We start from the raw sequence: 13,011 nt of genomic DNA, 5'->3' as shown, positions 1-13,011 counted from the left end.
TAGATCTGAAGATTAATTTTTACCAGCTGGCTCGGGCGTTGTTGAAATGTATATTACGGCAGGAGGTCCCTCCCCTTCGCTATTCCTCATCGTTATGCTCACAGAATAGTTTTGGTGGGGCGTCAGATTTTGAAACATGTAATGGTCTGTCACATTTTCAACAGCTGAAATATCCTGTAGGTGAAGTAGGAAAATTGTTCAACGACTCGCAATTTGTTGCTCATAACTTTTACCCAAACATGTATATATATATTTATATATAATTGATCCCTGTTAGAAAACGATCGAGTATTTGAAGCGCAGGATAGAACGCCATGCCAGAATCTGCTGCCTAAGTGAATTGGTTCGAACAAGCTGGAAGTGTTAATGTTAGTTATGAGAAGATGGCGGATTTGAAGCTTAAAAATAATTCAAATACCAAGTTTGTTACCGTGCTGTAAGTCTGACGAATAGATATTGTTTCTTTTTCCAATTCTTAGCTCAATATTCGTTCAATTACATAGAAACGGTGACACGCTAAGCCTGAGTATTACGCTAGCCTAGGAAAGATACGTTCACAAAACGTCGCGAGCAGATATTTCTCAAATTAGCAAAAGACATTCTACTTTTAGACGTCTAATCGAACCACCTATTCGTCTTCCATTACTGCCGTTACAAGCTTGTAAAAATTAACGATACACCAATTGTTTATCCTCAGGCAATTTGAATTTGTTCTACTACGACTAAGAATAAAACGCATGCATGCATAACGGGTGAAAAGTTGTAGCTTGCCGAACCAGTCTCACATGTAATTGATTGTAATATATAGTAATAAGCATTGTGACAGACTGTAAGACATTGAAAAAGTGTAATTGACAAGGTGAAGCGTGGTAACGTACGTGGCAGAGTAAGCAAATATCACGAATAGATTGTAGGTATGGAAAGTGGATTATAATCACAATGTTATATGCGCACAATATAAAGCACTGTCAATAAAAGAAATAGCGCTAGCTTGCTTCTGATTCTCCGATGAAATCGAAACAAGGAACTATAAACGTAACGGGAAAAGTTTATCTTCTGGCGTGGCGTGTATACCTTAAGCGTGGAATAATTGCCCCCTTGCAGCCGCAGGACATAGGACAAAAGTGGGCCGTTTGGAAACGGTCCCGGTTCCCAAGACACGGACACGCGGCAGCAATCTACCGCTGCCGCCCTAACAATTACCGGTGGTGACAATGGAAAACCCTCGGGTTTAGTCAAGATTGGAACACTAGGAGCTGAAGCAATTGATTCCCTAGAGTGCTGAGTCGATTTCAGGATCACGGCTACGCGAAACTGAAAAAAAAAATGGGATAAATAATTTTTGTCACAGCGTCACATCGTCGTACATTTCAACATTGGATCAGGTACGTCGAGTGAAGTTTGATCTCCAATAATATAACAATTCCAATCGAGTGATCCACGTACCCTGTACTTTGTGTAAGGCTGTAAATTTTTTACTAAAATCTGGTTGTCCTTTTCCCACGATTCGTTTCTGCAGTATTGCCAAGATTCCGCGAGCTCCTCGTACATCCATTGTACCACGTAGGATAATTTGGCACCTCGTTTCGCCAAGTCGATGCCCTTCCATTCCAGCCTCAGGGAGGTGGCTGTTAGACTGTCGGCGACTAGTGCCGGAGCAGGTGGAGTGCCTATTTCCTCTGAAATGATTCGCAGTGATGATTACCCGAGTAAACATTGGATTTTATTCCATGCTGTATATCATCTTTTTAATTCTCTCCATTGAACAGATGATCCACTCTGAGTGAGTCTAGAATTTTTTTTAACAAATGCCAGAGCGTTTCGACTCCAAGCTATGAAACAACTTCTCCTGCCAGTCGTTAACCTGCTACTTCGTTGTAATAAATATATGGATTCTAATTGAGCGAACTGGTTAATTATGAACGAGCGTGACTTGGATAAATCTTTTATCGAGTACGAGCAGATTTTGGAGGGATTGAAGACGAATTTCACAGAGAACTGGAAGACGAAAAGGAAGCCGAACCAATCGCTCGACGATTTCGTGCGGTATAGAACCCTGGGAACCGGAGCCTTTGGTCGAGTGATGCTCGTGAAGCAAAAAGCAACCGGCGTATACTACGCGATGAAGATATTGGAGAAGGCGAAGTTGGTGAAACTGAAGCAAGTCGAGCATACCGGGAATGAGAAGAGGATACTGGAGTGTGTGCGATTCCCGTTTGTTATCTACATGGAGTTTTGCTTCAAAGATAACTCCTACATATACTTGATCCTACCATTCGTGACCGGCGGTGAAATGTTTTCTCATTTAAGAAGGATGGGAAAGTTCGATGAGGGACTGTCAAGATTTTACGCTGCTCAAGTCACTTTAGCTCTTGAGTATCTGCATCATTGCGGTTTGGTTTATCGCGACCTGAAGCCAGAGAATATATTGATAGAAAGCAATGGCTACCTGAAGATAACAGATTTTGGCTTCTGCAAATTGGTAGACGGTAGAACTTGGACGCTGTGTGGTACGCCGGAATATCTGGCTCCTGAAATAATCCTTTCAAAAGGATACGGCAAGTCGGTGGATTGGTGGAGTTTCGGAGTTCTGATTTACGAAATGAACGCCGGATACCCGCCCTTTTACGCTCGAGATCCGATGAAGATATACGAGAAGATCGTTTCCGGAAAGTACAAGTTCGCAAGCAATTTTGGCGAGGACTTGCGAGACCTGTTGAAGAACATTCTACAAGTGGATTTGTCCAGACGTTACGGGAACTTGAAGGATGGCGCGGTGGACGTCAAGAAGCATCGTTGGTTTCGCTCTGTTAATTGGCTACTGATATACCAGCAGAAAGTAGAGCCTGGCTTCATACCTAAAACCGGTAGCGTCGGAGATACGAGCAACTACGATCACTATGATGAGGAAGAGCTAATCATTGACAAAGTGGATCGTTTTGCCAAGGAGTTTGCTGACTTTTGATAGCTGGGTTTAGTTGATGATAAGCTATTTCCTGCAATACCGCAAATTCCATTAGACACAGCGCACAGTAAAACGTTAACAACAGCACATCGTGGGTAGCTTACATGGTCTGTCTATTCAAGCCTGTCGAAACGCTGAGCTGCATTAATATGACTTATTCCTTCGTTAAAATTACCTTTAAGCTGCTGAAAATATCTGTTCACGGCATCTTGACATCCCAATACGCAGTAGAGTTGTTTAGGTGGTAGTAGTTCTTGCGTTACATTCTGAAACGTTTGGAATAATATTTTCAGTCCTGAATGTTGCGGTGCTGATTTATCGCCGTAGAAATTACATACATATCATAGATTTATTCGTAAGGAATACAATAAAGACTTATTGTAAAAAGTACGCTACGAACGTTGCGTCGAAATCATTCCTGCAATTTTATCTTTGTAATTCTATGACCGAACTTTTTTTTTTCAACAATGCGCGAATACCGCAAACTATTTCAACAAGCTTTCGACGTCGTTGGCAATGTTTGATGATAAAATAACAACTTCAGACAGTTGATGTCACACAATTCTCATCATTTACTTGCATTTACACTTCATTGCATTATTCAAATGTAGTAAAAAAAAAATCGTCGTTTCAACTCCAAGTACAATATTAAGTGTACTTTGACCAGTTGTAAACGTAACATTTTAATCTGCGGTGCACCGAAGGCTGTAAGTCTAGAGAAAAAATTTAATGACAACAAAGCTATCTTGGTGATGATTTTGGCTTAGTAAATTCTTCGCCAGAATTGTGTGTTCGGTATTTCAGACAAGTTTCTCTGATTTATTCTGAATTATAATACCTAATTTGGAAGATTTCAAACATAAATAAATATTTCATCATTTTTTTTTTATCAGGTCTCTGTGAAAAATTATTACCGGAAGGGGTAATGTTTATAAATTGCCAAGTTATTCGTAATTAGTATTAGAAACACGTTTAATGGTTCTAGGTAAGCGATCGTTTCAAAAATCGTTGTTCCCGCGCGAAAACAATATCAGATCGTTAGCGTGTGTTCGTGAACGTGATTAAAACTGGCAACAGTTTGGTGATCGTCTATTTTCCCGTTATTCGTTTTCGCGGTTATAGTTTAAATTTAAATCCTTTTTCGTTCGATGTGTAAGAATGTGTAAAATTTAATAATTCAAGTCCGATTCCATGTAAAAATGGGTCGAGGATGAAGAGAGAATTTACTTGCCTTCAGTTTATCAAAACTGTGACGTACGTTTTTCATCGAATTTAACCCCTTGACGTAAAATGACGTGTGGAAGATGTCAAAAATAAAGCGTTCAGTTTCTTAAGCTTACACATCAACTGTTCAGTTGAGTCAAATTAAATAACATTTTTCGAACGCATCGAATTCCATTTATTTATATGTCAAGGGGTTAATGAATTACTGTTGATATTTTTTTTTTTTTTTGTGACGGGGGTTTAAAATACTCACGCAAACAGCCTGACAGTTAGTCTCCAGCGCTAATTCCCACGCCGCGCATCCTATCGTACACTGGAACAAAACCAAAGAGAATTATCACTTAAAATTAGGTTAAAAGTGTGAATTTAATTCGTTCGTAGCTGTAAAAATAGCGCAAATTAATTTTGTCCACGTACGGAGTTAATTATTATTTGTAAAAATTTCTTCCGATTAATTCGGGTTGCTATATTGTTGCTGATTTTATTCGTCGTAAAAATGCTACGAACCAAATTTCGCATTCATTTTGATCTTCGACAATTCGAAAAACTCTTGAAGGGTAAGTATTGCATCAATTTGATAATGTTTATACACAATTTGAGTACTTGAGAAATTGAGAATAACAGAAACGAAAATAATCAATATTTTTTCGCCTACTCAAAATACGCCATTTTTTATTTGGAAAAATCAAATCCTAAATTAATCTTTGTCAAATTACGGACGTTTCAAGCCCTCGTGCACCATGGAATAACGATTTTTCAATTTTTTACACAATATTTTAGAAAAAAGAACAATTCTAAAAAATATTGCTACGAAAATTTTTTTTATTTTTTTGTCATATATTTTTATTATAAATGAATATTTATTTATTATATATTCGTGATTATAAATTCTGAAGCATTACTCGTGAAAAACATATTTAATAAAATAAAATATAAATGTGTGTGAAAATTTTTTTTTTTTAAATTTCGTAGCAATATTTTTTCGGATTTTTCTTTCCCAAATATTGTATAAAATATCGAAAAATCGTTATTCCATGGCGTATGAGGGCTTGAAACGTTCCTAATTTGACAAAGATTAATTTACGATTTGATTTTTCCAGATAAAAAATGGCGTATTTTCAGTGCGCGAAAAAATTTCGATCATCTTCGTTTCTGCTGGTTTTTATGATACCGCAGATTTTCTTCTTGAAAACTACGTTCAAAAACCAAACCTTTTTGTCGTCGATGTTTCTTTTGAAATATCGCCATTTTTTCTATTCGAAACTTGGTCTCGAATGTGAAATCTTTCAAACCGACCGAGAGTGATTCTGTCGGAACAAAGGTGGCGAGTAAAAAATCCCTCCGGGAGTATATTTCCAAACTCAAAAACGTTTTGGAAAAAAAAAAAAAAAAAATATATGACTGAAATAAAAAAAAATATATGGCTCGGCAGTGTCTTTCTGAAATTTCCCACATAACGTATACCCATGGTGTAAGAAGAAAAAGAGATGCGTATTCTCAGGTTACGTTACGGTGCATCAGTGCGGCGTAACTTAGTGATGAGTGTGACACTTCCGTTTAAAACTCTGGTAAATGATGTTTTAATTTCTCACAAGACATTATTACGGTCATTAATACCTACGTACAGCGTGATACATATCGCAGTATGTTCTTACGCACGTAAAATACACACGCGTCAAGTCTGCGGTGGCACGTGCCGTTTTCACCGCCCACACTGTTACAGTAATCATATTCGTTTGTAAAGTACGCGGTAGCTTCTGTTTAATTTTTCTTTTCACTTCATTTATCCAGTACTTTTTACCCGGAAAATAGAAGATAATTTTTATGATTAATGCCCGAGCAACCACGCGAGATGCTGCAACGGAAGTTCCCCTGCCGTTCTTTCAGATTGAGTCGAATGCTGCACCTACTCGTATATATTTATTACACACGTACGTACATATTTATCTGCGTCATTGAATGAAACAAGCGAGCAGAGTCATCGTGATTCTCAGGTATGCCTCGCTCTGATACACACATCCGCTACGTCATACCGTGTATTTAAAATCTATCGAAAAATCGACTATTGTGATTTTTTTTTTCTTCATTTTTTTTTTCTCAAAATTCAACATGAAAAGTATTGTGCCAAATGACGAGAAGAAGACACTGTCCAAATTTTAGCTCTTAATAATTAATATTCAGAGGTACAAATCATCGCCATTTTCTATTTGATTGTTTCTTTGTTTTTTCTTTTTGTTTTTTTATTAAATTTGAAATTTTCCAACTCGTCAACCCTATTAGTGTACCGATAAGACCAGAACGTGGAACGATATTTTTTTTTTATACAGTCTACTGTACATACATGAAATATTTCGACTGTTAGAACGCGAGTACGATCAAAATTTTTACATTTTATACCGTATTTTTTTTTTTTTTTTTTGATTTTTTCAAAACTTATTTCTTTCGCAGTCGTATGCGTAACATTGTGTATACCTATATAACTATATACCTATATGTATCGCATACGCACGTGCTATACTTGTGCAAGTGATTATCACGTTCATTATTATACCTACATATATATATATACATATATATATATCGCTATATTAATTGAATTTCGAGCGATAAGAAGTAGGCGGAGAAAGCATTTGTTGGTCTCTCAGATATACACGCGTTTCTCTTGATTCTTCTGAACTTTTACAATGCATGCAAGAGCTGTAAGCGCAAACCATTACAGATAATCTGCGAAGTATTTTTTATTTTATTTTATTTCATTTTTTTTATCGTGTACTAATCTTAGAAAGTGAATTTACAAAAAATAATGTCAGTATTACACACAGTTTGTACTCCTGTAAAAAATGTATATCAATATTGTTACTGGTATGAAAAGCGGAACGGTACAAGAAAACAAAAATCTGGATAATCTGGAGTATAGATTGATCGTAAAAGTATTAAATTTGAAAACATTACAGAAATTGAACGATATAGTCGTTGAGATTTGATAGTTCGAAAAGTTTAGGAAAACCTTGAAAAATCGTATCTGGGATGTGGGAAGTGTTTGGAAAATATTAAATCGATCCGGGCAGGGTAAAAAAACGTATTTGTGATTTTGCATAGTTCAATTTTACTTTCTTTTTATTTCATATAATCACAAGTGTGAACAAAATTTGAGCTGAATTTCTCGCACTTTCGTTTTGATGATTTTTTCGAATACGTTGCATCGAAACATGCAAGTACGATGTATAACAATAATAACAATCTTTGAGGATTGCGATGTCTCGAAAGGTTAGAAACATTGATACATTGATACATTGACGCTGGATAAGTAATGAAATTTTGTAAACATAATTCAATCTCCGCTGTCGCGTAATGAAATTAATAATTTATCATTGTAACACGCGGATTATAGTTGCTCGTTATACGGTTAAAAAAATGTTTATTAATATTTTTGAATCTCGTTGCGGGGACGGGAAAGCAGAATTTTACGAACAATAACAGAAAATTATCAACTATTCAAACTTACGGCTGGTTGTGTGTAGCATTATGTTATTAACTGGTGAAAACTGTTTAAAATGAAAAATAAAAAATGCAGCTTTGAAGAACGTGATTCAAATGGTTGCTTTGAGGAGATTTAAAATGTTTAACTCAAAATGCTATTTAAATATTTTAAATCAAACCGTTTCAAATATTAACCACCAGTTAATAATATTTAGGATATATGTATGTTGTATAAAAGTGTTAATTATAAGACACATGCGATAACATCGGTGTGTTTACGTCGTTCATGGTGTTGCGTTTGTCGTTGCCGGTATCTCGTTTCTTAGACGATGGCATCGTCGTATGGAAATTCCATTCCATCGTACACAAAACGGTCCGTAAAGCACGCATCGCGATCCACGGGTCAATTCACAATCTGTAAAGGTCGCCGGGCGATAAACGATAAGGACATTATTAATTTCAGTTTTCATTTGTATTATCACTGAACAATTCCCCCGCCTTTCGAATTCTATTCGCTTCGCTCGTGCATTTTATTACACACACATACATGTACATAAGCGAGTCGCTTTTTGTTCAATTTATAACAAGTCTTACGAGTCTGTGGCCGTTTACGTGCACGATACGTTGGAGGCTACGATTTTTTCAACCCTTATTTTAAGTGAAATTATCGACTGATTTATTTTCTTCACGTTTTTCTCCCGTCAATTGGTGTAAGAAAATTTTCATCCGCGATGCTTGTTGGCGATTATCCAACAGTTGACAAGGATGAACGATTTTTTCTTTTTTTCTTTGTATGGAGTACGTTGTTATTAATTATTACTAGAGAAAAGAGAAACACGTATTGTTACGAAGGTTAGAATCAATTTTTCAATATTATCTAATCGATTAAGTCACTTAATTTAGTATAATTTTGTTGAATTATGCTCTGTGAAGTAATTTTTATTCACTTGGATATTGGATTGTGACAAACGGCATTTATTGCAGTATCTCTTGGGCGGGGTTGAAATGAAAAATTTGAAAAATTCCGAAAGCGCCAAAGTCCCAATTTTTTGGCGGTGAATCTGAGTGGGTTAAGAAATCAGAAAAATCGAAAATCAGAATGGCCAGAATTCCGAATTTAGTAAACTCGAATAACAAATATGAGAGAACAGATACTATCAGAAATTTTAAATCCCGAATAGTGCGCGATAAAAAGCTGCAATCTGAAACATCGTTGATCCTAGATTTTCAGTTCCCTGAATTTGTAGCTTGGTGAAATTTTGTCACTTTGGTCTTTCTTTGTTTTGAAGTTTCGATATTTTTACGTTCATTCTGATTTTCGGTTTTTCTCATATTTTCCACCCTCTCGTTGAGTAAACTACGCTGTCTGAGTTAATTTTAATTTTCCAAATTTTGCTCCATCGAATCTTTGTTTCTCAGAATTTTTCTCCATCGTTTACTTTTCGTAACTTTGCTCAATCGTCACTTGAATTTTCGGAATCTTGCATTTCGGAACTTTGACCGGGCGTGTTTCCGACCATTCGAAACTCTGTCTCTGTTTCTTCAAAGTTTCGTTACTTTCCTTCAAAGTTAAATTTCGCCACCAAATAATGCGGAATTTTTCAAATTCGGAACTTCAACCCTGCCCCGTATCTCTTGGGTGTAATGCTAATAATTGACACGATTTCGATGATAACTTATGTCGGTAAGGCCGATGATGACCTTCCTCATACCGACCCTGCACGAGACTTGAACGACGTACATGATCACGCGTCACGTCACGTCCGGTTTTTCTGCACCACGCGTCGTGTCGACACCGCGCACGCAATTGACGCGCGGCAATGATACGACTATAAAATTTCATTTCTAAGTAGCCACGTCGAAGCGTGACTTCCGTTATAAATTACAAACAAAAAAAAAAAACAAAAAAGAAAACGTTCGTCTAACGAGGGTAAATGCGCTAAAGTATCTTATACTTTTTTTCAAGCTCAACGAAAGTACCAAAAAGTTGCCAAAAATTTCGTGTGACTAATTGAGAATGACCAAAAATAATCAATTTTCATTTCGAGCTCAATGGCCGTCGCTAAGTGACTATACATTTTTAGTTTTGCCAGAATTGGTTGGTATTAGGATTCGTATTGGTATAGAACAATTTTGTACTTTCGGCAAATTTTGGGAAAAATACTTATTTTGAAGTCTATTGAGAAATCCGAGAGATTTCGGAAAATTTGACTGCAGAAAATTTGGTGTGGTTAGAATAATGTACCTCTTAATTGCTGAATCTTACGTACAGACAAAATTGAATTCTACTGTGTTTCAAACGAAATTCTTTTAAATTCGCGTTCGCTATTGTCGAAACAACGAAGAGAACCAAGCGACCAAATAATTTTTCACAAAATGAAGAGAAATTCATAAAATTTAATTCGCATTGACGTGACAAGTAGTCGTTTCCTGGGCAGTGCAATTCTGCGCTATATATATGTATTTATTATATTCGTCGTCTCTGCAGCGTAATTCGCAGATTCTTTTAAACAGTAAATTTTTCTCTTCCACGCGGGATTTGTCACTGTATAAAGTATTTTTGACCTCACAGCGAATAAGTGACGCAGTTTTTAAACGGACTTATTCTCATCACAGCCATGCGGAAAAATACAGTTTTCGATACACGATATTTGAAATTATTCGAATTTTTGAACCAAAATCCCGTGTATAATTATTGGAATTGTAACTCTGCTCAGCGTCATCTGGTGGAAAAAAAAATCAAACTAATACAACCAGGCGTACAGGTGACCGTTGGCCGTCTTTATTGGCGTATGGATAGTGGAACGGGTATATTGTGGCTTATGTTTCGTTGATTTATACGTGACACGAGTAGTCTAAAACCCGGATAATTACGATTTGCCTCCATTAAAATGAAAAACTTGGGTTACACGGTGATAAAATGGCGCCAAAAACCAGCCTCTGACTTAACGAGGACATTTTCAAGTACCCCTATATTTATAGTGCATGCACCCAGTTGATCGGTGTTGATTGATGCGTCGAACGGCGTGTCTCGATCGTCGCAACGTCTATTCACGAATTACGATAGTTGGTAGATGATACCGAATTAGTGCCGAGCGACTAGCTGATAACGATGACGACCCTCAAAAGTTAGACATCCCTCACAGCGAAGTTCTCGAGGGTTGGCGGAACGGTTCGAACGGCCCTCCGTCTCTGCAGCAGCAGTGTAGGTACACTGCCTCCGCGTACTCTCGCTAATTCCTCACTTCCTCATTAAATCCTCGACACACATTACGCCCCCTTCTGTTCCCCTCTCTCTCTCTCTCTCCCCCTCGCTTGGTTTATCCGAGCTCTCTTTGCTCTCGTTCGCGGCTTCATTCACTCACACTCCGAACCTGCACCGTCTGTGCGTTCTGGGCATATGTGGTGTGAGTCCATCATGGCGGTAGGTAAATCTACGGCGTTAATCTCTACTTATCCGCAGATCGGCCCACGTGTACCCTAAATAGTAAATACACCCACGATGGTTTCGACTCGATTATGCATGGACGCATAGGTATCTATGGATACTCATTGATGGCTTGGTTATATGAACTTTCATCACTGCTGAATTTCACTGGTTAAACAATTATTATGGGTACCATTTTCAAGTCATCGTATAACGTCGATCGAGTCCACGTGAAATCAGTTGCAAGTCAAAGCGTTTATGGAGTCACGTTCAAGTCTTCCAAGTCACTGATAGTGTTCGATTTGGAAGTCAGGTGCACTTTACTGTACAGATTACTCAGCACCATTTTATTGTTACTATGTAAAGTGATTGGAGTCCACGTGGAGTTATGGTTAACGTCGTGTTCTGTGTGGATTCACTTTGAAGTCTTCCAAGACACTGATAGTATTCAGCTTTGAAGTCAGGTATAATGATTGAGATGAACCTTAAAGTCTTCCAAGACATCGATAGTGTTCGATTTGGAAGTCAGGTGCACTTTACTGTACAGATTACTCAGCACCATTTTATTGTTACTATGTAAAGTGATTGGAGTCCACGTGGAGTTACGGTTAACGTCGTATGACGTATGGATTCACCTTGAAGTCTTATAAAACACTTTGAATTCGTATTCAGCTTTGAAGTCAGGTACAATGATCATCGTGTCGAATCTTGAAATCCTTTCAAAATATTGATAGCATTCAGCTTCGAGATCGTATATAATGATTGTTGTAATGAAGTGGTAACAGTTTTAACGCTACAGATAATAAATTTTATGCAACAGAAGAGAAGGAGGGGAGTAAAAGGAGGAAGAAGAATCTCCATGATTAATTATATATCACTGCAGTTTTATGCTGCACGGTCTTTGAAAGATTTCAGTTTGTTGTTTACTAATATTATATGATGGATCGGTAATCAAAACTGAGTAAATTGATTGTTGAAAGTATAGCAACGCTTTGATTTTCTAACATCAGTTACCTACTTCTGCGCTCCGCGAACGAGTGGAAATTAATTTTCGCGGATATTAAGCGAATTTAATCAGAATTTAGACCCTTATGAATTTTCCTTCCTATGTGAAATCCGAATCATTATGTATACTTCTTGACACCGATTTTCATGCTCTATAAGAATTGTTAACTGTAGACTTATAGAAGACGGTTGGTCATTCTGTTGGAGATTAGACTGAAAAAAATTAAAAATGAAAAGAAAAGAAAAACGCATCAACAAATAGAATAAAAGATGAATAATATGAAACAAGATATATTAATTTATGACGATAAATATATGTCGGATAATTAAAGCACGTAGTGTAAAATATACCGAAAGAGATATCCGCAAGACAGTTTAGATAACAAAAATACTACATATTCAAATTAGAGTACGATTTATCATCGAAAGTAGGGATCAAGAAATTTTGTCGCTATACATGAATTTCTTAAATTAACTTCAACTAGTAATAAATATTGTTCGTTTATTATACATTTACCACGGTCAAGATTATTCGAGAAATATTATCTATCCGTAAAAATATCACATGTCTTAAAATAACTAATGTCCCTGGAGCAAATGTTCGGTACAATTAAGTAGTGAAAAATTGATTTCGGTGAACCCTGAAAAGGCCACCGTGATTATTCATGAGAGAATATACCGTCACTAATTGCGTCAAAAGGTGAGATAGCGAGAGAAAAGTAAGCCAACCGCAAATGAAAAGAGAGAGATAAAAGAGAAATTGTTCGTTTAATGTTGCAAGATATAAAGTTTAGTTCATCGCAACGAAATGGTGGTTTTTTCATTATCGTTATGGGTTTTTATCATGCAAACACCTTGTATTTCACAAAAATACCGTACGTGATGTAAGGAAATGAAAGTGATTTCAGGA

At 36.8% G+C, this 13,011-nt stretch overlaps 2 protein-coding genes across 8 annotated transcripts in view; one reads left to right on the top strand and one right to left on the bottom strand.

The window, feature by feature from the left end:
* Positions 1 to 13,011, bottom strand: part of LOC124308390 (proto-oncogene tyrosine-protein kinase ROS) — a 40,525-nt gene that overhangs the window by 13,340 nt on the left and 14,174 nt on the right. For 6 of the 7 annotated variants that reach the window (XM_046771061.1, XM_046771062.1, XM_046771063.1 and 3 more), the window contains exons 3-7: positions 4,443 to 4,502; positions 3,141 to 3,231; positions 1,447 to 1,679; positions 1,075 to 1,314; positions 24 to 174 (exon numbers count right to left, since the gene is read on the bottom strand). In XM_046771061.1, coding sequence (XP_046627017.1) covers positions 24 to 174; positions 1,075 to 1,314; positions 1,447 to 1,679; positions 3,141 to 3,231; positions 4,443 to 4,502 — 775 coding nt within the window. The remainder of the gene's footprint in view (positions 1 to 23; positions 175 to 1,074; positions 1,315 to 1,446; positions 1,680 to 3,140; positions 3,232 to 4,442; positions 4,503 to 13,011) is intronic. The other variant, XM_046771069.1, reaches the window with a different exon arrangement.
* On the top strand, positions 1,914 to 2,992 carry LOC124308392 (cAMP-dependent protein kinase catalytic subunit beta-like). Its single transcript, XM_046771072.1, has one exon. The coding sequence runs from the start codon at positions 1,919 to 1,921 to the stop codon at positions 2,963 to 2,965; it is 1,047 nt and encodes a 348-aa protein (XP_046627028.1). The 5' UTR covers positions 1,914 to 1,918; the 3' UTR covers positions 2,966 to 2,992.

The sequence above is a fragment of the Neodiprion virginianus genome, chromosome 7, assembly GCF_021901495.1.
Source record: "Neodiprion virginianus isolate iyNeoVirg1 chromosome 7, iyNeoVirg1.1, whole genome shotgun sequence".
NCBI lineage: Eukaryota > Metazoa > Arthropoda > Insecta > Hymenoptera > Diprionidae > Neodiprion > Neodiprion virginianus.
This window is presented reverse-complemented; position numbering and strand designations above follow the sequence as displayed.